Genomic DNA, 24,950 nt, shown 5'->3' on the forward strand with positions numbered 1-24,950 from the left:
TCGACATCCACATCTTTTTTCCCGTTCGTGCGGCTCACCCCCAGTTTAGTTGGTGAATATATTAGCCAGGCTGAGGTGCCATCCGGAATCTACCTCTGATCAGACCATTCCCATCTGGAAGTGACCTCTGATCAGACCATTCCCATCCGGAACCAAAACCCAGACCCTGTAATTATGGTCTGCGAACACACCGTGTGCGTTGGACTTCGGATGATCAGAGGTCACTTCCGGATGCGACCTCAACCTGGGTAATGGCACAGACGTAAATATATACACATAATTGTTACTTTGTAATGTTAGCACCTGCTCTGTAACGAGTGGGGTGCATAGCATATTTTTATTAGCTTGCTGCTGTATTAGTTTTATCTTCCGGTTGTTTGATGTTGTTTTTGGTAAGTTGAGATTATATACAGGAGCAGGTCAAACAGTTACAAAATCTGGCAAAAGTTTTTTTCATAAAATATAAGGATTTGGGGAAGCGAAAGATTACATAATCAAGGGAGGCTGAAAATAGATCCATTTTGCCCCCCTCCCCTCCCCCCAGTGTTTTAACCCCCAATTGCAGAAACAATGGTGTATTATAGTATGTTGACATATAGAAAAAACTAGCACGGGCTACTGAGGGTCATAAAAATTATCGGTTTTACGGGTGAGGGTGGGGGGGGGGGGGGGTGCGGGGGTGACAGAATGGATCCCAGAAACCAGAGTTATATTGAGGTTTTCTCGACGTTCGCTCATCTGCACATTATCACTTCTTTGAGTGCGTTTCGGAACACAGGTCCAGATATGATGTAGAAGAGAAGATTGATTGAACTCTGGATTATGAGAAGACCGTCGCCCCAGTTGTAAGCCCAGCCCAGCCCTCTACTAACGCCTATATGGATCATAATTGCTGCCAGGGTCTCAACCACACTGAAAAAAGTTCTGAGTAAAAAAAAATTCTGTTTGTTAACATATCTTGCTATCTTCCAGTATGATTCTCGCAAGATTTTTAAAAGATTCATATTAAATTTCTACAAGAGCTGGTATCAATTTTTTTACTTTATTACATTTTTTTACTTTATTACCAGATCTTTCTTACTTTCTTACCCCAGACAGACATTTGACAATTTTTAAAGCGTAAGATCTTACAAATTTCTTACAAAAGTGTCTTGAAAATACTTATAAGATTATGCGTCGCCTGACTAAAATTTTGTAAGACAATTTATCAGGTCTTACACGATAAAAATTTATTATCAGGTCTGATAAGATCTTACAAGAAAAAAGTTCACTTTTGTCAGATCTTACACGATAAAAATTCTGCCGTATAAGATCTTTCATGGTAAAAATTCTGCCTGACAAAAAAAGTTTATGGTGTAAGATCTTTAAGAATCTAATAGGATCCTGTAAGATAAACATTCGGAAAGCTATGGCTCATCTTTTTGAAAAAGTTTTTACCAGATCTAACACGATCAAAAAATCTTTAAGCATAGCAAATTCAGGTTGTTTTCAAGCAGTGGCCAAAAAGTTACAGCATGGAATACTTCAGTATCAGAAAAACAAAGAGAAAATTATCTTATGATGTCTTTTTAGAATTATGAGATATCGTTGGGTGAGATGGCATCAAAATTACAACCAAATTAAAACCGAAATTAAAACCAAATAATTTTCATTCTCCTCTCTTATGCCTCTTTATTACATAACCGTAAGGATATCTTTCGCTATAAGGGGTCTTTTGGTCGGATTTAAATATTAGTTCATAGTGCTTCGGTAAAACGCATCGTAGCTATGATTCTAATCCCAGCGATGCGAATCAACGGCGCAACACTGTTTGAAGCAATAGACAGGCCTCGCGACAAAAAACATGTTGTCTGTAATAACTGAGAGTCGCTTCAGTAGCTAATTAAACGTGGCACAAATAATATCGAGGATCTCCGAAACCAAAGGAAAACTTATTGTACTCTCTCCAGAACGGTTTGTTTTTTACACGCCCGAATTTGCTCCTAAACACCATCAAGATCGTAACCAGCCCACGAAGTTCATTCGCAATATAAGGTTTGCTGCAGCATTGAAGTGACATTCACGTCAAACTATTCTACATTGTTATTCTGGTCACGTTACGTTGATATTTGAAGACATTTCTACAATCCATGCTCTTATTTTTAGTCTAATTTGATGCGACAACAAGTTAGTTTTTGGGAAAAGAAGTCTGGTTTGTACTCGCAAAAGTACTGGCAAAGAGTTCTAATTTTGATACTTTCCAGTGCGTCTTAGAGTTTTTATGGAAAATGATCTTTAGATTAAAAGGTTTAGTGGAATCACTATCAAGATATTGAGTTAAAAGTTGTTTGTATTTCGGTTTGTTACCGTAATTACTAACTGTGTCATCTGAATCAAAAACTAAGCCGACAAAAAGCAGTTGAAACTGAATCTGTGTCTGTCAAATACCAAAAACTGCCCTCAAAGGTTTGTGAGCAGGACAATCTGCCGAGCAGGAAAATCTGCTGCAATATATCTTCAACTTAAGTCTTTCAAGATTTCCGCTTTGCAGATCATGAGAAATTTATAAGACTTCAGTTGTTGATTCAATAGGTTTAATTGCTTGCTTCTCCCCCTATTAATTCCACCTGTTTTTTTAAAAAAAAAACAATAAGAGAAGTTATTTCGTCACTGGTTTTTTTGGATTGAAAACATAGCAGTGAGTTCCATCAAAGATTTGTCAAATAGAATGGGTCTGTCACCAATGGTTTTAATAAGTTTTGCGCTTCGCGATGCCTCCTCAAATAATGCCCGCAAAACTATTCTAGGAAAGTTACACCTGTAAGTATTTTTAAAGGACCAATTTATAGCTGGAAAGGCATTTTTGAACCGATCAGCCCCTGTGCCCTGAACAGCATGCAAAAGATGTTCGAATAGATATTAAAAAAATTTCAGAAATCGTAACTTTCAACAGACTTTTGAGCTAATTAAAAACATACTGTTGATCAATTGATTTGCTTGAGCACAAAAATCATCAGTTGATTGAGTCTCTGGTTCTGAAAAGGTGACCTGTCTTCCAGCTAATTAATTTGTTTTCCAGTCAGGCCAGAATTTCATAAGCTAAAAATTTGGCCACGCTTCCCAATTTTGTGGTAAAACTTAAGGTTTTGGCTCGCCTCACAATTTCCGTGAAATCTTTTTGTGAGGTCTTAGAAAGCAACTGTGACCGTTTCTGTCAAATCCTAACTTCAACTTAACAAAAAGTTGGATTTGTTCAAATGTATTGATCTACGGACAAAACAAACAACTAAAAATTTTTTTCTCTGAGCGGCTTTTTGAAAAATCACCCAACCCAAAATAATACATAACTTTCCGATACGCAAGCCAAGCTTTACTGAAATACTATAATCCCGTAGAATTGGTTGGCTGGCCAAAGAAACAACACCTCTTTAATGAGTAGAGTTTGTTTCGCGTAGAGGTAAGCAATTTGTTGCGTCGAAGACCAGTTTTTTTTCTATAGCTCTTCGGGCTGTAATTTTTTTATTCTCATTTCCTTTTCTGAATTTTGATTTTGGTATCATCTTTGACGACTATCATCTGAATTCCATGGTTTGAAGTTGTACATTTTTTCTGATAAAATCAATTCTTTTTAAGATTCGAAAAGTTGCATAAGATTTAAATTGGGGTCGAAGGGGGAGTTCATAGTACGGGTGTTATTTTTTTCACATTCTTTGTGATTTTGAGTCATTTCTATGTGATCTTGAGTCATTTCTATACGAGCCAGGCCTTCTCAATGAACTCATGCAGAGTCATGTCACTTTTATATGAAAGTCTCGTTCAGCATTTTGTGATACTGAAGACAATTTATTGATCGACAAATTCTTAGTGAAATTAGTATAGAGAAAATGTGGGCTCTGAGTTGGATAATAGGTAAAAAATGAAGAGTTCACCTAATGGGTGAACCAGGAAATTTTAATTACACTTGATAAATGAACTGGAAGATCGTGAATGCAGCTGGAGAACCTGGTGAGTGACTCAGGAGAGCGTGAATACACCTGGTGAAAAATCCGGAATATCGTAAACAAACGTATTAAGTAACCCAAAAGATTTGAAATACGCCTCCTGCATGACCCGTGAGGGTTTGAACACACCTGCTGGTTGACTTGAATGTCGAAAATTTGCCTACTCAGTTTGTACAATAAGTAGTCGAGCGCACCCAACACAAACCCCTAAACAACTCGGAACCCAAAACGCAACCCGCACGCACCCCGCCCGAACACATCCGGAACATATTCCTTCCCCGCGAGTTTTCATTACGGTATATTTAGTTTTCAAAATAGTGTAATGGGCGTAGTTTCATCATTAATAAGCTGCTAACGTGTCCTCAAAACTGACATGCATGTAATGTAAATTCTTTTCTGACATTTGTAAGCGATTGCATCTTCCAAAGCGATTTGTAAGCGATTGCGATTCCAAAAATATTATCTTCTGATTTTACACTGGACGCAAAAATTTTAAGGAACTGTATCAAAAGCTCTTCTCTTTTTTTTCTGCGAAAAACAAAAATTGATTTTTGTAAATATTTTGTTCCAGTACTGATTTTACTGTGTACCTAATTTGAGTTAAAATTGAAATACTCAAATTCAGTGTTGAAGAGCTGCATTGTAAGAAAAGGTAGGCTAACTGAAGCAGTTTTATAGGAAAGGATTGGTTTTACCAATTAGTTAGCTTGTTTCAATTGTTTACACTTTGCGGGAGCCCAGATTGGACAAATTGAAAGACAGATAGACTTAGGGGATCTTTCGTTTGTGACCCAATACCTTAAGCACCCCATTTACAGCCCAAATCTATCACAGAAGCTAATCTTATAAGATCTTGCAAGGTTCTTTCAAAAATAGTTAATCATTTAAGATCTTACAAGAAGGAGTTATTCTTGCATGATCTTGCAAGACAGAGTTTGTCATGTAAGAATCTTGTAGAAATTTTGCGATTGACTTCATTAGGAAGAATATCTGCCATTATCATAAAAAACAGCTAAAATAAAGAGGAACTAATGGCAATTGAAAACACCATCCCGTAGAAAAAGAAATATAACCCATATGAGTTAAAACTTCATTTCAGAAGAGAGCTGCTTTTAAATTTTCAGACCTAAGATAAATAATTTTTCAACTGAAAGGGTGATTCATAATTAGAACTCAATTATGACACACTCCAAAACACTCCTCAACGCGAATAAACACATTTTTTCCTCCGGAAACCGAAAGTGATTTTCACAAGTTCTTCGATCAACACGTAATCCCTTTTCTTTTTCCTTAAAAGCTTCAGAATTGGTTTTGAGTCATCCGAGTGTCGTATTCCTCACCAATGCGGCAATTATACCCTCAGTGCACTTTATACCTATTGTTGGATTGCTTCCATTTGTGCCTCCCCCAAGCTTATTAGGGACATATTATTTGTCATATTATGTAGTTTTTTTTATCATTGTTACGACTGAAAAGAAAAGTTGCAGGCACTTCAGAATGACATTTTGTTTGTATTTTATCAATTAGTTTTGTTCAAACCTTAACAAGATATTCTAAATTATTCAAATTTAAGCTGAGCAACATATAAGTTTGAATTGAAAATTAAAAACAATTAATTAATTGAAAACAAATAACAACGGATTATAACATTTATTCAGGAATGGTCTGATCATAGGACAAAGTTTTTATTATGGTTTGATCAGGGGGAGCGTTGGTCGCACTAAAGTCAAACAAAATTTTGGGTCGCACGATAGTCTGTTCAGAGGGATTTGAGTCGCACGATGGTCTGATCAGTGGTCTTTTGAGTCGCACTATGGTCGCACTTTTTCTTGGGTCGCACTACGGTCTGATTGGAGGACTTTGGGTCGCATCATAGGGTCTGATAAGGGGACGGAGAAGACCCACTCAAGATTTTACATCATACATTGACCAGAATTGTTTCAGGACAGAAAGAGTAATGTTGTAATACCTGAATGAGAGGATGAGGGCAATGACCATTCTTCTGAAAGCGGCCTCAAGTCTGGCTCTGGCGGCAGAGAGATTGTTGTTATCAACTGAAACAAAACAGAGGCATAGAAATTTGGCATCTTTTACGTTTGTGCCCCCCCCCCCCCCCCCCGCAGTACGTTTTATGCTCCCCCCAATTACAGAGCAAGTGTCATTACATGGTAAATCATTGTGTAAAAATATTGCATGTGCTTCTGGGGACTGCAAATAATATTCGCCCTCTCAGCTGGGGGTGGGGCACAAACGGATACAAAATTTGACCTAGAAAGACAATAAAAGAGAACAATTTAAAAACAGTTTAATATTTTATGATAAAGTTTGGATTCCCTATCGAAGCAGGAAGATCAACTATTAGAGTGTTTTTTGTTAGTTGAAAAATCAAAGAATGTTTGTGACAGAATAAAAGATTTCAAAATCATTCTTATTCAACAATTAGAAAATTTTCTTATCCGCCTGCATCGTTTCTTGGGAATCCCAATGAGATTCCAGGAAAACTTACTTATACTGAATATACTTATATTTTATGATAAACAGAGCAAAACGTCAAAAGAGATAACCATTTATGTGTTTTACGATGAATTTCGTTTGCAGAGATTTTTAAATTCATACAGCGATCCTCTACAATCTAACTTTTTTTATTTATTGCAACTGTGAGGCACAAAAAATATAAATTTGAGTAGCTGACGATAACATGGCTGTTAGATTGTCATATAAAACATAACAAGAAGTTGTTGCAGATAGATGATGACAGGTATACTTTTTTTATTATGGTGTCTTCGTGTCGGTATTTGAATTATGAGACGTCCAAAAACAAATGAAAACAGTTTGTAATTTGAAACCTGGACATTTCCGCGTGAAGTAAAGAAATTACAAAGAACTCTATACATATCAAATAAATTCCATGAGCACAATATTACTGCTGCATCTATATCTGTCTCTCCACAAATGAAATCAGATAAAAACAACTTTGGGTGCATTGTTTCCATCTCATTTTTAATGGAGGGTTGGAACAAAAACGAAAACTTTCGTTCGAATTTAAATCCTTCAGCGTTTGACGAACGGTTTTGATCGAAATGTTACCCGGGTTGCTCATCATACAAAATTCCTAGTAGTCATACTAGGTCATATATGATTCCTAGTATTCATAAAAGGTCATATATGATTTGTATGATTTCTAAGTAGTCGTACAAGGATCATATATGATTTCCTAGAAACCATACAGGGATCATATAAAAAAATTCAAAGCATAAAAACTGTGTACTTATCATCTTCTTTTGATGTTATTACATAACTTCTGTGTCATTACATGCTAAATCATTGTGTAAAAATTTTGCACGTGCTTCTGGGACTGCAAATAATATTGGCCCTGTCAGCTGGGGGGGGGGCACAAACGGATTCAAAATTTGACCTAGAAAGACAATAAAAGAGAACAATTTTAAAACAGTTTAATATTTTATGATAAAGTTTGGATTCTCTATCGAAGCAGGAAGATCAACTATTAGAGTGTTTTTTGTTAGTTGAAAAATTAAAGAATGTTTGTGACAGAATAAAAGATTTCAAAATCATTCTTATTCAACAATTAGAAAATTTTATTATCCGCCTGCATCGTTTCATGGTATCCCAATGAGATTCCAGGAAATCTTACCTATACTGAATATACTTATATTTTATGATAAACAACAAAACGTCAGAAGAGATAACCATTTATGTGTTTTACGATGATTTTCGTTTGCAGAAATTTTTAATTTCATACAGCGATCCTCTACAATCTAACTTTATTTATTTATTGCAACTGTGAGGCCCAAAAAATATAAATTTGAGTAGCTGACGATAACATGGCTGTTAGATTGTCATATAAAACATAACACGTATTTGTTGCACATAGATGATGACAGGTATTTTTTTTATTATTTTGTCTTCGTGTCGGTATTTGATTTATGAGACGTCCAAAAACAAATGAAAACAGTTTGTAATTTGAAACCTGGACATTTCCGCGTGAAGTAAAGAAATTACAAAGAACTCTATACATATCAAATAAATTCCATGAGTACAATATTACTGCATCTATATCTGTCTCTCCCCAAATGAAATCAGATAAAAACAACTTTGGGTGCATTCTTTACATCTCATTTTTAATGGAGGGTTGGAACAAAAACGAAAACTTTCCTTCGAATTTAAATCCTTCAGCGTTTGACGAACGGTTTTGATCGAATTGTTACCCGGGTTGCTCATCATACAAAATTCCTAGTGATCATACTAGGTCATATTTGATTTCTAGTATTCATAAAATGTCATATATGATTTGTATGATTTCTTAGTAGTCGTACAAGGATCATATATGATTTCCTAGAAACCATACAGGGATCATATAAAAAAATTCAAAGAATAAAAACTGTATATTTTTCATTTTCATTTGATCTTGAAAAAATTTCCTGGAAATCATACAAGGTCATATATGACATTAAAAAACTTGGATTGGTTCCACAAGTTCCCGTATAATGTAGTCAGAGGACATAATAAATTATTATTTTGCATTTTGCATTGCACATTTGATTCTTTGTGTGGGCTAAAGGATTAATTTTCCACGTTAAATATTTGAGGTTATCTGCAAAACTTCTTCAAATATTTTTTATAAATGAACAATTAAATGTATAAGCTGGCTTCAGAGAATATCAGAACCTTATTCATCTATTTGGACTTACTTTTTAATTGAGTGCCCAACTTTGCAAAAAGACAAACCGAATTGCTACAAACAAACTCAACTGTCTCAGCAATAAACATAAGTGTTCTGGTTGCCGAAGTACTCAGCAAAACCCGTTCAACCTTCAATACAATGTCTTGCAGTGATATCATCAATGTTGTCAGTATTAGTGCAAGCAGAATATTCAATGATAAAATAGAAGGTCAAAAAGTTCATGATAGCATCAAACATGCTAGCAACAATTTAACGAATGTTCCAATGCAACAAATTTCAACAAATAGCCATCAATTCAGCCAACATGGATAAAATTAAAATATTGCAAGGGAACTGCTGAGGCTTATCCAACAAAATATTAGAACTTCTCGTGTTTTTGAAGGAAAAAGACATTGATTTTGTGTGCCTGAATGAAGTCAAGAGCTGGCAAAAAAAATCTGACCGATGATTATTTCGTCGTTACGGAAACGAGAGCAACTAAGTCACATGGCTCAATCATTTTAGCAAAGAAGGGAACGACAATAATAGAAGTTAAACCAGAAAAGTTTTATAGAAACGAGCGAGGAAAAACTTTCGAAATAATAAAAGCATGCTTTGAAGTACCATTAGCAGGTCATCTCTGGGTTATAGCACTTTACAACTCACCAGGTCGCGATTTGAATCTATCAGAAATTTTTGAAACTGAAATGACGAACGTTTTTATCTGTGGAGATTTCAACGCTCCACATCAAGAGCTGAATTGCACATATAACACTGAAAATGGTGAGAAAATAACCGAAACTATTGAAACTGGAAAATCATAACCAGGAGAATGTCGAAATATGCTTGATCTACATTTCGCCGATCAATCAGTCTTCAAATCTTTTGACACATTTTATGTTTCCAGTGACTTTGGTTTTGACCTCAGCTCAACCATTACTACCCTGAATATAATGACTCAGAGAAAATTCGATTTGAAGGCAAAAATCAACTTCAAAAAATTCAACCAGATTGTCAGACGAAAACTCTGTGCTATACCCACCAGTCCATCCAAAAGCAGAAGAACTAAATCAACTATATGAATTACTGGTACAGATCATTCAATTCTCGCTACAGAAGTCGTATATCCAACAAAAAAGATTTCCCTTTGGACATGAAACTACTGAACTAATCCGTGAAAAGAAAAAAAGAAGAGAGCTGAAAAGAACAAACAGAGAACAGTACAATTTCCTGAAAAAGGAAATAAATTTCCTCCAACGAGAAATAAAGAGCTCCATGAAACGATCGGAAAAAATCAAGCAATCAAAACTGATCGCAAGTGCTCAAAATAAGGGAAGCAAAAGCTTTTTGAGAGCAGTTAAAGCCTTATGTGGTGATTCAAAAAAACCAAATGAGACTGAACAAAGTGTTGAAGTCTCATATAAACAACTCAGAGGAAAAACAGACATTGAGAAATGCGAAATCTTCAAAACTCTTCTACAGGATACAATGAAAGATCATACATAAAAAAGCTTGGAACTAAATGAGCACTTCGAGAAAGTCGAAAACGAGACAAAAATGTTTCTCCAATACGAAAATACTGAACCAAATAACCACTGCATTATAAAAGTAGACGATTATGAAGAAATTTTAAACAAAACAAGAAGATAAAGTCCAAGACCAGATAAAATTAGCTATAACATCCTGAAAAGGTTACCTAAATGCCTCAAAGCATATATTTGTCTCCTGATAACTAGCTCAATAAACAATTCTTATGTTCCAACTACATGGAAAGAGTCACAAGTCAAAATGTTACCAAAGCCGAACAAAAACAAAAAAAGATGCAGAAAATTACCGATTAATCAGCCCAACCAATTGCATTGCAAAAATTTGTGAAACAGCAATAAAAAATTTTGTACTAGCGCACTGTGAAAAAAATAATGTCTTCGGTGAAATGCGAAGTGCGTATAGAAGGAACCGTTGCACAACTGATAATTTGCTCAAACTTACTCAGCACGTAACTGAAGCATTTCAATGGTCCGAAATGGTCGGATTTGTCTGCCTAGATATTGAAAAAGCGTTTGATGCAGTGTGGAAACTAGGACTTCAAAATAAACTGCTACAATTTGGTGTGCATAAACCTCTGATAAAATGGTTTAAATCTTTTCTCTCTCAGAGAAGCATCTTCGGGAAAATTAATAACTCAAAAAGTAGCACATTTTCAACACAACTGGAGTACCTCAGGGCAGCGTCATTGCACCAATACTCTTCCTGGTTTATGTCAGCGGCATTCCTGAAATACCGGCACAAATTTCCCAATTTGCTGATGATTTTGCCCTTTACTACAGGTCGCGCTCCTGTAGAATAATTCAAGAAAAACTTCAGTATGAACTAAATAATTTGATCAAATGGTGCGAAAAACTGAAGATAAGAATAAATCCAGGCAAAATAAACTTTATGCTGTTTAAAAATCCGTCAAAAAAGTTTCCAGCTTAGACCTTTTTATCAATGGTTGAAGAATTGAAGGCGCAAATTCAATCAAATTTCTTGGCGTAAACCTTACCCCACATCTAAAGTGGAACCAACACTGCAAAAATTTGGTGGTGTAAACAAAAGAATCTAACAGCTATGGCGGCTCAAACAGATCAACATTGATGAAGAGTGCTTACTGACCTTATATAAATCATGGGTCCGACCTCTATTTCTCTATGCGAATGCCTGCTGGATTGATCAATCTAATTCAATTATCAACAACAAACAACTGACTCAAAATAGAGCACTAAGAATTTGTATGAGGAAACCACGCTGGCACAGTGTCAAAAAACTCCATGAAGAGGCCAATATACGTGCAGTAAGAGATATTCAGATTAGATTAGCTAATGAGTACCTGAAACGGGCAAAAGAAAACAAGATCAAATCAATACTTGAGCTGATCCAGAAAAAGAGACAACGTCCAAAAAACACTTATCAAAGCACACTGGAAGATCTGTCCTGCTAATGTTCTTTACCAGTTTCAATATCGTAGAAAAACCAGAACTACCATCATCAAATGACTTATTGCCAGCCGCTTGCGTAGTATATTCGGGGCAAAAATCGAACCAACAGCGTCCTAACCGAGCAGCTAAGCCAGCTGCTCAGCTAGTAAAATCGGGGCTTTGCTGTGAAAAACACAAGGAAAACAACAGCAATTTACACAGCTTTTATCTACTGAAGAATGTTAATCGATTAGCATCATTTTAAACCTAGAAAATGTTCTCATATTTTCACATTCATTCCACTGATATCTTTATCAAAGAAAAGTTACGGTTATACAACTAATGATATAATACAGTGCTATGCGCGGTTTGGTTCAGTGGTTTTAAGGTTTAGGTTAGCATAGCACTTTTAACTTATTTTTCCTTCTGTATTTTACTTCAATCTTCAAAACGATTCCGTCCCTCAATTTATTTAAACGCGTCTTAACGCTTGGCCTCATAAACAAAGTTACACTAATTAAACTTTTTACAACTAGCGCAGCTTTAATTCTCTGATCAAATGAAGCTCAGTTACTCATTCCCTGACACGAGCGCAGCCCAATTTTTTATTTGTTTATTTATTTTTTTATCTACTTTTCCTACTCTCAATATTTATTACTTCTTGAATAATTTTTCCTAATAAACGACTCTTTTACTTTGAATAAAAAAATTATTGATATCTTACCACGCATTGAAATACAACGAACCAATCAACTTCTACGAGGCTAGCCAAGAACACCAAGAAAAAACGTAAAAGCAAGCGGAGCCAGCAGAAGCCCTTCCCGGTGCTTGAAATGGCTCCCAGCAACAAGAGCAATCAATTGTTTTTAATGGAAAAACTCTGAAAAAACAGGAGCATAAACTCATCTTTCCAAAATTTCGAACTTTCTATTTTAATTATTGAAGCCTTTTAAATTGATTGAACTTGATTGTACATACATTAATAATAATATGCTGAATTGAGTGCCCAACTTTGCAAATGATATTGTACGTTTGGGTCTTCTGGCGGATCACTAAGTGATGCCGGGGAATCACATAAGTGAGTCCTTGCCCAATGAAATTTTTAAAAGACATAAATGGTTAAAAATTTATGAAAAATAGATTTATGATTCTTGGTATTCATACTAGTGTAATATATGATTTCTTTGTAGTCATACAAGGTTCATATATGATTTCCTAGTAGTCATATATGATTTCTTAGTAGTCATACAAGGATCGTTCTAGGAAATACGTTATGATTTGTATGATATCACATACGATCCTACTATGACTACTAAGAAGTGGTGACCCGGGTAATTAAATATCACGGGTTTCAAGTTGCTTAAAATTTTAAGTGTATCATTGGAGGGTTTTTTTGCGCGAAATTTCTTGAATCACTCATCAGTTTTTTTCTTCAATTGATAATAACAAAAAGATTATACATTTTCAAGCTTTGTTTGCGACTTTAGTTTGTTTTCCTCAAGTAGACGGTCATTTTACTACGCATAAGTAAAACTCTTTTATTTATCGGGTCCCTTTTTCAAGTCTTTTTGTCAAATTTGTTAGCGAAATAATGATATTTCAAACATATAAAATGTAAACACGTAGAATGAAGATTTGTTTTGTCGCAGATTGATTTGATCCAGTTTTCAACAATCTACTCTAAGAACCTGCGTTTGTAGACATTCATCCGTCAAAAGCATTTAACATCAATATATTGTCCAGATATCGCATCATTTGTGAACTCAGGTGATTCTTACAGAAATCTTACAAGATGATTAAGATCTCTTAAAACACTCACATGCACATTTTATAATCCCGAAAGTCTGCAGTACCAGAAGTTAAAATGGCAGAAGTGCCTACTTAGCCAGAAGCTGAATTTCGTTGACTTTCGTCTTTTTAAAACGTGCGCGTTTTGCATTTTAAGCATGGTTAAGTGACTCTGCAGAAGTCACTTCGAAATTCTGACTTACTTAATATCTCATGCTTCGCGATTCTCGATAAACGCCAGAAGTTCTCAGTGACTTCAAGCAGAGTCACGTGACCATTACTTACAAGAAGATTGATATCTCGTGATTATAGTTTCGTTTAATCTAGCGTGGTTGCAATAAAGACAGTTGCATAACTTACAGCGACATCAATTTACGTGAAACATCACGATAACGCGCAATTGTAAGAACAAAATCTTTTTTATTATTTGACTACGACGTGATGACGCTCTTTCATCGAAGTTACACATTTACCATTTGCCCCTGAGTCTGATAGCTCCTTGATTGCAAGATTCATTTCAGATGACAGCTTTCTGTAACTACAAAAGCGGACAAACGAATTATCAACCCTTTTCTGCAATCGCTAAAAGCAAGTATTGTGGTTTAAAGTTTGCGATGCTTTCATAGCGTATAAAATAAACCGGTAATCTAAGCCAAGAGTGTCAAGAATTTGAGTTATGTAAAATAAAAATGAACATGATAATTTAAAATGCCGAAAGCCTGTGGCCGCAGTAGTTAAAGTGCAGAAATTTCTTTATACATGACCAGATGTTGACTTTCATCAAAATTTGACATTCTAAGACGCGCAAATTATGTGTTTTAAGTAATGGTTACATGACTCTGCTTGTAGTCACTGAGATCTTCGGGCGTTTATCGAGAACCCCGAAACGGTTCGAGATATTACGTAAAAATTCAGAAGTGACTTCCACAGAATCACGTAACCATTCTAGAAACACGACATGCCCAGGTTTTTCCTAAAAGAAAGTCAATGGAAAGTCAATTTCTGGCTAAGTAGGAATTTCCCGCAAGTTAATTTCTGGCACTTTGGATTTTCGGGGTTTAAAATTTGAACATCAGATTTTTTTAGCCAGGTTAGGTGAATGCAGAAGCTGCCTCAAAATTCTTAGTACAAAAATTCTTATTTATTCTTGCCCCCCTCCCCCCGGCGCATACGGTATTTTCGGCGCATCTTTTAGGGTGCTATATAACAACATAATTTGTAATCGTGGGACAGCAGACAAACACAAGAGGGGCAGGCAAAATAGATCCAAAATTTCTAACATTTTGATCTCTTATTGTTCATTTTGTAGATGAAAACTGTCGACAGCACAATTATGGGTACGAATGGCATCCCAAACAGAAACCCGTACAGTTGCACTCTGAGAAAGTAGTCCAGCACTGTTTCCGAGAGAACTCCAGAAGAGAGGATGCAATTACCCCCCACATTGTTGAAGAAGTAGAGATGGGGGGTCTGGGAGAGCCAGGTGAAGGAAGCTGCACACAGGCTGAGTCTCCATACATGTTTCTTTGTCCATTTCTGGTGGTAGTAGGATGCATGTACAACTGAGAGATACCTAGAAATTGGATCCTGACATTATTTTTTCCACAACGTAAGTTTTGCCACCGGCTCTTATTTGCAATAAATTTTATACGATTACAAAGCAAATCATCGTGTACGAAATTGGACGCGTAATTGGGGGGGGGGGGGGGGTGCGTGGGTTTTGCTTGGGTGGGTGGCTGTTTGGGTGGTTGGGGGGCTTAAATATAATGTTATATGACATATTAAGGTCTGGGGAAGGTGGCATGAGAAAAGATTTTTGCAAAGGACTCTTGCGTTTTAGCTCAATGGGAAATATGCAGAATAAGATACAATTTTCAACTTGGAAACTTTGGTAAACAAACCAGGCAAGCCAAACTATATATGACTGGAAGTTACACACCTGTCCAGGCATATGATCACAACGTGCCAATTAGCAGTGTGGTTTCCCAGCCAGTCAAAGTTTTTGAACAACTTGCACGTTATTCCATAGGGATCCAAGACGAACAAGTCGATGTTGAAGATCCCTTTGAATGTCATCTCGAACACCGCGTCTCCCAAGATTGCAACTGAGTCCCAGAATGCCAGAAGTTGGACTGCCAGACCAGAGGGGCTCTTCTTTTCGTCCAGTTTTCTCACTGTGATTATGATGAGAATGTTGCACACAATTCCGATTATCCCGATCGGTCCAAATACGTACCTCACCCAATCAAAAGTCCAGAAATCGCTTTCTCCTTTTTAATTTTGGGAAATGTTATTTTTCCTTATTTTTTCTTTCAATTTTGAACACCCGACTACTTTCTACTTTGTTTCACAGAAAACAAAAATTTCGCAGAAGAGCACTGTCGAAAACAAAAAATGTTATAAAGAGTGTTTATTAAATATTGGTTGTTTAATATTGTGATAAAACTTAATTTTGCGTAAAACGAACTGAAAAAAGGGGCGGTAGTAAAAAGAATGAAATATTGAACATCAACAAGAAGGGCCCTGGCTCAGTTTTCAGCGCATAAATAAAGCTATAAAGGAGAGGTAGCGATTGTGGGGGGTGGGGCGGGGGGGGGGGGGGGAGGGTGAGGCATTTGAATTTCATCTTTTTGTACAACGGAATTTGGCCCTAGCAGTTTACATTGACATATAGGCATAAAAACACCCCAATAATCCTGCTAATCATTGACACCCCAATAATCCTGCTAATCAAATCCTACTTTTAGTTTTGGTACCTCGAGTAGGGAAGCGTTGCAAATATTTCTGAAAATCATGTATATCTTGGAAAAGAACACTTCCCTTCATTGTCTGCGTCATCGTGACCAATTTGGGTTGTTGTTGTTGCTTCTATGACACTTACGTTTGACATTGTTACTGTTTCCTCTTCGTTGAAATCTAGGGAAAAATATAATTTTGTCTCACTTTACAGGACAATTTACACATTACACTGAAACTTTAGCAAACATTTCCGGAGTTGACCTCTTAATTCAATAAGTTATAAAAATACAACTTCCTATTATGTCGTCTATGAAAAGTTGTAATCCTAGAACTTTTCACAAAATGAAAGCTATAATGAAACAATTTTTTTCAAAAAGTTGAACAGAGCTGAAACAAGACACAAACAATGTGTTAAAATTTACTAAGAAAAAAACTGAAAATATTACTTTTCACTCATACCGTAATTATCGTATTTATGGAAAAAATGGAGTCATAGAAATTCATACAAAAATTTATTTGCAACCTAAAACTGAGAGATCAAAATTTCAAAAAGTTTTGGTAAATATTTACCAAGAAGCTCATTGACGTTTTCGACCGCTTTCAGGCTCATAGAAGACACTGGCAGCAAAAAATTGTTTGTAATAACGTTCACAGATGGGTCATCGGACATACGTGAATTTTTTTTAAAAAAATGGCTTTAATAGTTCAGTCAATAGTTTTCATATGCTTAGGCAACTCTACGAAAAAAAGCCTTGCTATTTTTGTGGAGTGAGATAGTTAAGAGCTAGAACAAAAAACCTAGAGCCCCTGTACTACTTGTTTTTATGTCTGTGGTGATATTACCACGCTGTAGTTATTGAACATGAAAAATTGGTTTTATTAGAACTTTCATATATGAAAAATGGGTTATCCTAGAATTTTTCCATTTTACGCAAAAATCAAAGTCATAGAATTTTCCTATTATGACGAAGTTTTAAATATAGAACTTCCTGTTATTATAAATTTCTAATCATAGAATTTTCCTTTTTGATAAATTGTACTCTTAGAAATTTCTTTCACGGGAAAGGTGTATTCCTAACAATTTCGTACAGTTTTTTGTCAGTTTTTTACATTTAGGATTCATAAGAAGAAAGTTCTAGTATATCATCATGGGTCTACCCGGATAAACTTAAAAATTTGGCTAAAAACAACTAATGTTACAAAAAAACTGAAATTCTATCCTATAGTTTGTAAAGAAACTACTAGTTTTGAATCATTTTGCAAAAATCTTGCAAATGATTTGAATCCCCTCATGAATGGGGCTGAGTGTAAAAATCAGGAGGAAAACACACCATGCTTTTCCATAACAATATTTTTTTGGACTTTTTGTCACTCTGCGTCTTTTTAATGGTAGTACCAAAAAAACTGTATGCCCAAAAAACAGAAACCCCTAGTTCTCAATGAACATTGAAAAATAAATGTTGCTTTTGATTTTTACGTTTTACATTCTAAAAACAAAATCTATAGATAATACTATTAGGATGTTTAATCAAGCTGATCATATTTTCATTAATATCTTAATTTGGTGGTTGTTATAAAATATTCTTATGTCTAATGACTGTTGAGGGTCGGTGGTTGCAACTTCATCTCCATTAAGTGAAGTTATGCTTCAAAGTCATTTCTCTTTTTTCGGCTAAAACTAAATTTTGACAAATTGGTTATTTTGGCTCATTGTGTCTTTTTCTCCATTTACAGTGATACTTATGTTGCCGAATGGATTATTGTAAATATGTTAAACGCATTATTCGTTCATGAGGTTGTGTGAGACAGCAAACACCGTAATAAAATTCATGCAAAAAAACTGTGTAAAGCAAGATTACTTAAAATTTTTCTATTCTATGAATTCTGCGAAGAAAGCAATTAAGGCACTATCTTTGCAGCAAAAAAGAGAAGTAATTTATGAAACCATAATTTAAGTAACAACATTAAATCAGTGTCAAAAACAACTTCGAGATGTGTTTATGTGCAGAAGATCTATGTAGAAGCGCATAATACACAATCGTCAAATATAAATGACGCTCAACAAACACTTTTTAATAGCGAATTCCGCAACGCAGGTACGACTAACATGCTCTCTTTGGTTAAAACTGACAAGGGCAACTTTCAACAGCTTGAAAATATCGTCGAAAGCTTCCCTATTTTGCATATCTAAATAAAATCTGATGATGTTATATCGAGCGAACGCAGCTTCAAACTAATTTTTACTGATTTTTTGTTCAAATTCAAGTTTTGTTAAGCATAGAGTTTAAAATTTCTGTTTTTAAAATTGAAAATTGTTTGTAAAACGAAATTTTAGTGCTCTCTAATTGCAGCCTCTCAATTAATTAAAATAGTTATTCATTGTTTGAGGAACCGCACTAAAATTTTTTTCTTGGTGTTGAACTTATATTCATGTAAAGCTTATTTTCATTATGTTTATCTGGGAAAAGTTGAGTCCTATTTCATAATTTTTTAAACTAATCTTGGTGGAAAAAAAGTCAACGTTAAGTTCTAACAATAGCTATGACCGGTGTTTAGAAATTTAAACAGCTCACAACCGTGATGTTATGCTAATTCTGCTCAAATAATTCAAAAATATTTGTTACAATTGTTTAATAAGAGGTTATCTCTTATGGCTTCGGGCTGAAAAATCTCAGAAAACGTTATTTAGTTAAAACAAATGAAAGATACTCGGTTTCAAAAAAATGATGGAACAGTGAAAAGACATCGTGTGCTGCAAGAGAAGAGTTGTTTCAATTTGAAGCAAAGTTCAATTCATAACAAACATTCTTCTTTTTATATTTTCAATTCTATTACAGCAATCAGTTCGCTACAGATGTGGTCAACGGCGCAAAAATCATGCTTCTCTCCATTATAAAAAAGCATTTAAAATGAGCTCTGATAATTTGTTTGCCTGTATATATATATATATACATATATATATATATATATATATATATATATATATATATATATATATATATAAAGAGATCAAAGCACTATAAGCCAAAGCATCCTAAGGTTCATTAAAAACAGATAACTATTTTAAAAAAGTTTAAAAGGATAATATTTTATTTGTAGTTTTTAACTGTGCGATCAATTTATGTATAAATATTTTTCAAATTTTTAGAACCTTTCATTAAAGCCTCCTATTCTACATCAGGCAAAACTAATATTTTTCAAGCAACTTTCAGCTCATAAGAAATTTGCCTGTGGTAGTAGTTTTTCAATGAGGTTTAATGAAAGAGTTTGATCAAAAAATATTTTTCTCAAGGGTGCCATTCAAAATTTAAAAGATTTTACAAAGTTATGCAAAAAACATAATTCAAACGAATCTTTTAAGGCAAACAGCTGAATTCAAAAAACTTAATTCAGTTAAATTTTTATTCTTTTAATGAGCTGTTGGTTCGCTTTCTCTAGATGCAATGGAACTTCCTTTTTCTGGCAATCCCCTTTCTGCTGTTTTTGTTTGATTTTAAATCTCAGATCAGAACTAGATCAGAGTATTCAGTGAATTTATAACACGAATGCTCGTTTTAAGACCAAAAATGATTTTTGCACTGATCAGTATTTTTAGAGAGAAGTTTTCTTAGGGTTTTGAATGGAACATGTAAAAAGCGCATGGATCATAATATGTTACCAGCCTAAACACACTTGCAAGTAAAACAATCAGGGTAAAAAAATTTGATAATTTTTAAAATACTGCAATAAAAACTTTTGAATTCAAATATCTTTGTTTTTTATAACTTTGTTAAAGTGAAATATTATGAGCCGAAATCGAGAGTTTTTTATATTAAATCTTATAGAAAAAAAAACTGGCGTTCGAAATATTTTAGCTCACCTGTTTTTTTGAGTAATTTTTTTAGTTGAACTTGTTCTGGGATCTTTGAGCTCAACGATAATTTTATTTCAGCAATTTTTCCAGGCGGCCCTACATTTCTAATTAGCCAGCCTTTCTTTTTATCACAGCCCAAAACCTCCAGCAAAAATTACTTTTTTAATTCATATAACTATCTAATTTAATTTGAGTTCTCAGAGATTTTAAAAATAGACCACAACGCCCTTTCTATTTCATTCCACTTCCATAAATTCACAAAATTATGAGAGAATCCTGGTTGTCCTGAGAAAATATGTTCTTTGAAATGGTATTAATTAATTTATTCCCTCAACTGTGCCCTCCTTTTTAATACAAATAATTTTGAACAAAGTTAAATAAAATCTAATTAGTCTGTTTGATCGCACAGCAATTGGGCAAACAAGTAAATGATTGTACCTTATGAAAAGGGTGCCATCACAGTGAACCTTTACTTGGTTGCCCTTTGCGATCAAACAGACTAATTAGAATTAATCAATTTTTTGCAAAATTATTTGTAATATAAAGGAGGGCACAGTTGACGAAAAAATTATGAACGTAGTATTTTTCTCAAGATGAAAGCATTCTCAATATGAAAAGCATTCAAATGAAATGGAAATTTCAATCAAATTGACAAGCTTTTGTTTTAAAAATGGAAACTTTTTGACCACTCTATTGAACAGAAATGCGCAGAGACAAATTTTAATATATAAGAGTCAAAACTATGACTGCCAATAGTACAAACAAAATGCAATTAAATCAATAAAAATAATAATAATAATAATAATCGGTTTAGACATTGCTTAATTTATCTATCCGATGAGAGATCTCATGGCGCGACCTATTTCATTGAACATCGAGACAGTTCCAAAAAGTCTTAAAAAGGCAGGTTTTATAAATTGTTGTTAATGGTCCGGCACAATCCATTACGACGCAGAGGTATACGCAAATCGTCACGGGCCGATATGCCTGATGCGTGTATCTTATATTCGTTTTTACTACGTAAATACATTAGAAATGGAACAAAATTGCGGAAAATAGCTACTTTAGTAGAAACCGGCAAAAACTAAGGGAAATTAGCAACCCGTGTTCGCAAAAGTGTCCTAATCCTAGCCACGAAAAACAAGTAAAAACTTTATAACCTATTTTTTTGCACGGCTTGTATCACGCATCTGCTCCATTTATGTATCAGTTTTTGGCACGCAATGTAGCTCGATTTCGCATATAATCCACAATTAAGCCTAACATAATTAATACTTATTTAATTAAGCCTAACTTATTACTACTAGTAGTACTTTATTGCTACTTTTTTACTACTTATAGTACTTTATTACTACTTACTACTACTTATTAGTAATAATTATTACTACTTATTTAAATCGGCCAGTCCCACGTTTATATACAAGGCCTTTGATGTGCGAGGGATTTTTCGGAAAAAATCAGTTTTTGTGGTTGCATGTAATTAAAGCACTTTAAAGTTTTGAAAGCTTCAGTTAAATCTTATTAAAGTTTTTATTGCATGTTCAAAATGCGCGCGAATAAGAGATACCTAAATTGAGCGTCAACGTGCTACAAGACTTGTAACCTAATTTTGTTCCGAATGTTCTTTTATTTCGCAAAATTGGCGGAACCCCTTTTGAGAAAAGCAAGATACAAAGGATGTCTCCTAATTTCGTTCATTGTATGTATCTAGTTTTCGAGCCTATTTTACTAAGGCGGAAATTTTGGGGTATACCTCTGCGTCGTAATGTCGAGGCTTCAGGTTTTTCCTTTTCAACCCTCACTCTCTGGCTTAAGATTTGGCCATTTAATCCTTCTCAAACATGACATATAAATTTCCCTAAATCCACAAAATACTCTGTGTTAAATTAGATAATTTTTTTACATTTGGACTTTGAAGGTTTTTTAAAATGATTGAGGCCCTATTGGGGTCACTGAAAAAGCTTACACCATTAATCCAGTCAAACATTTTTTCAAACTGACATTTTTATGAGATATTATCTGATTAAAACTACTTCTATCGAACTCATTGTAAGACGATAACAAATTTCTGCTGAAGATAGCTTCGTTGGTGTATATGGCGACAAAACAATAATTGAAAAACAATGTTGTGTATTTTAAAATTTTATCCCAAAATAATGGAGGATACTTCAAAATTTGGCGAAGTCCTATCACATCAGATGTTTGAAATAGAAATATCTAATACGGCAAACCAAATTGAAGGTTCCTGAGACGGAAAATCAGTCTATAAATACTTAATTATTTTTCGAGTAGTTTTTGATTTGTGTTTTTGTTAAATTTACATCAGAGCTCTTTGGACGCAAAGTTTCTTAGTTGTGATCGAACCTTAATATAATTTTCAATCTGTGATAAAATTATTTACGAGATTTTTTTCTCATTGGATTATCATCCAATGACCTTTATGCATTTGATATCAGACTTCCAGACATAGAACACAATGAAAATTGTTTGCTGTGTTCTTGTACTCAAATCTCATCTTTTCAGATCAAATGACAAAATCAAGAGACCCTCATCAGTTGACTAAAAAAATCGCATATATCTCGCATATAATCCACAATTAAGCCTAACATAATTAATACTTATTTAATTAAGCCTAACTTATTACTACTAGTAGTACTTTATTGCTACTTTTTTACTACTTATAGTACTTTATTACTACTTATTACTACTTATTAGTAATAATTATTACTACTTATTTAAATCGGCCAGTCCCACATTTATATACAAGGCCTTTGATGTGCGAGGGATTTTTCGGAAAAAATCAGTTTTTGTGGTTGCATGTAATTAAAGCACTTTAAAGTTTTGGAAGCTTCAGTTAAATCTTATTAAAGTTTTTATTGCATGTTCAAAATGCGCGCGAATAAGAGATACCTAAATTGAGCGTCAACGTGCTACAAGACTTGTAACCTAATTTTGTTCCGAATGTTCTTTTATTTCGCAAAATTGGCGGAACCCCTTTTGAGAAAAGCAAGATACAAAGGATGTCTCCTAATTTCGTTCATTGTATGTATCTAGTTTTCAAGCCTATTTTACTAAGGCGGAAATTTTGGGGTATACCTCTGCGTCGTAATGTCGAGGCTTCAGGTTTTTCCTTTTCAACCCTCACTCTCTGGCTTAAGATTTGGCCATTTAATCCTTCTCAAACATGACATATAAATTTCCCTAAATCCACAAAATACTCTGTGTTAAATTAGATAATTTTTTTTTACATTTGGACTTTGAAGGTTTTTTAAAATGATTGAGGCCCTATTGGGGTCACTGAAAAAGCTTACACCATTAATCCAGTCAAACATTTTTTCAAACTGACATTTTTATGAGATATTATCTGATTAAAACTACTTCTATCGAACTCATTGTAAGACGATAACAAATTTCTGCTGAAGATAGCTTCGTTGGTGTATATGGCGACAAAACAGTAATTGAAAAACAATGTTGTGTATTTTAAAATTTTATCCCAAAATAATGGAGGATACTTCAAAATTTGGCGAAGTCCTATCACATCAGATGTTTGAAATAGAAATATCTAATACGGCAAACCAAATTGAAGGTTCCTGAGACGGAAAATCAGTCTATAAATACTTAATTATTTTTCGAGTAGTTTTTGATTTGTGTTTTTGTTAAATTTACATCAGAGCTCTTTGGACGCAAAGTTTCTTAGTTGTGATCAAACCTTAATATAATTTTCAATCTGTGATAAAATTATTTACGAGATTTTTTTCTCATTGGATTATCATCCAATGACCTTTTTGCATTTGATATCAGACTTCCAGACATAGAACACAATGAAAATTGTTTGCTGTGTTCTTGTACTCAAATCTCATCTTTTCAGATCAAATGACAAAATCAAGAGACCCTCATCAGTTGACTAAAAAAAAATCACAACATTTCTGACCAACCTATGCTAGAATACCTGCTATCACGTGCACATGGTACCAGCAATCAATAAAAAGAGATAAAAATTGTATTTTAACTTAACCCCAAACTTGCTAATCAAGGATTATATCAAAGAGTTTAGAAAAAGTGGTTTTTCTCAGAAAAATTTTAGTTCATAATTAAACGAAGGTACCGAAACAAACCACATATCAATGAAAACGGTTGAGACTTTGAGACTAGATGAAAGTTGGATTGATAGTTCCAACCTAACTTGAGGTGGGAGGAACTATATACCCAAAGGGTATTTTTGTTGCACTAATTTAGGCCGATCCATATATTTGATAGAGTTGTGGGTGATTTCGCTATAAAACACGTCAATTGTTGAATTTGAAATTCAATTTTTTTTTCAAAATTTTTATCTAAGTATTTATCATGTTGAAAATTTCAAGTGTATTTTCATTGATTTTGTTTACATTTATGACCTTTTCTCTGCGTTTACGGGTTCTAGTATAGCCTGAAGAAATATCGAGGCCATTTTTAACCTCATCAACGATTGGCATTTGGATCTAGAGTTTTTGAAATTTTGGTCCGTTTCACTGTTTTTATTTTTTTTTCGGCCATTCGATTGCAGCTCTGATTTTTTCCCTTAACTTTCTGACAAATTACAATTAACTGGTATACATTATTTTTTTCAGGATGAATATACGTTTTCGTCTGAATTGGTCAGTCAGCAACAGATGTTTTTGTAGATTTCAAAGTTGACAGTTTTCATTAAAATTTTGTAAAATGTATCCATGATTCGTTCTTCATGTTGTTTTGTTTCTGAGTCTCAAAAGGGGACGGTAACATAGTTATTCGTCTCAATTCAGAGTTTTTTTTGCCATTGTTGTTTTCAAAACCATTGTTTCAGGAAAAAAAATATAATTTAATTTTATAAATTTTTGAGTTTTGAGTTTAGATGTATTCCCGTAGTTTTGTCAGCGTTTGAGTAATTAATTTACCGCTTGATTTCAGTAGTAGCATAGGAGAAGCTCACGTATTGC

General features: G+C 34.3%; 2 protein-coding genes across 3 annotated transcripts in view; one reads left to right on the forward strand and one right to left on the reverse strand.

Moving 5' to 3' along the window:
* Positions 1–680: 680 nt before the first annotated feature.
* Positions 681–14,767, reverse strand: LOC142349379 (uncharacterized). Its single transcript, XM_075400890.1, has 3 exons — positions 14,684–14,767; positions 5,950–6,034; positions 681–912 (listed from the first exon to the last, which is right to left on the reverse strand). The coding sequence occupies exons 1-3, from the start codon at positions 14,751–14,753 to the stop codon at positions 735–737; spliced, it is 333 nt and encodes a 110-aa protein (XP_075257005.1). The 5' UTR covers positions 14,754–14,767; the 3' UTR covers positions 681–734.
* The window catches only part of LOC142349378 (glycine cleavage system H protein-like), a 29,658-nt gene continuing 19,422 nt past the window's right edge, over positions 14,715–24,950 (forward strand). The window contains exons 1-2 of one of the 2 annotated variants that reach the window (XM_075400887.1): positions 14,715–15,012; positions 15,244–15,654. The gene's annotated coding sequence lies outside the window, so the exon portion shown is untranslated. The remainder of the gene's footprint in view (positions 15,013–15,243; positions 15,655–24,950) is intronic. The other variant, XM_075400888.1, reaches the window with a different exon arrangement.

Source organism: Convolutriloba macropyga, chromosome 11 (assembly GCF_964194025.1).
Source record: "Convolutriloba macropyga chromosome 11, txConMacr16.3, whole genome shotgun sequence".
Classification (NCBI taxonomy): domain Eukaryota; kingdom Metazoa; phylum Xenacoelomorpha; order Acoela; family Convolutidae; genus Convolutriloba; species Convolutriloba macropyga.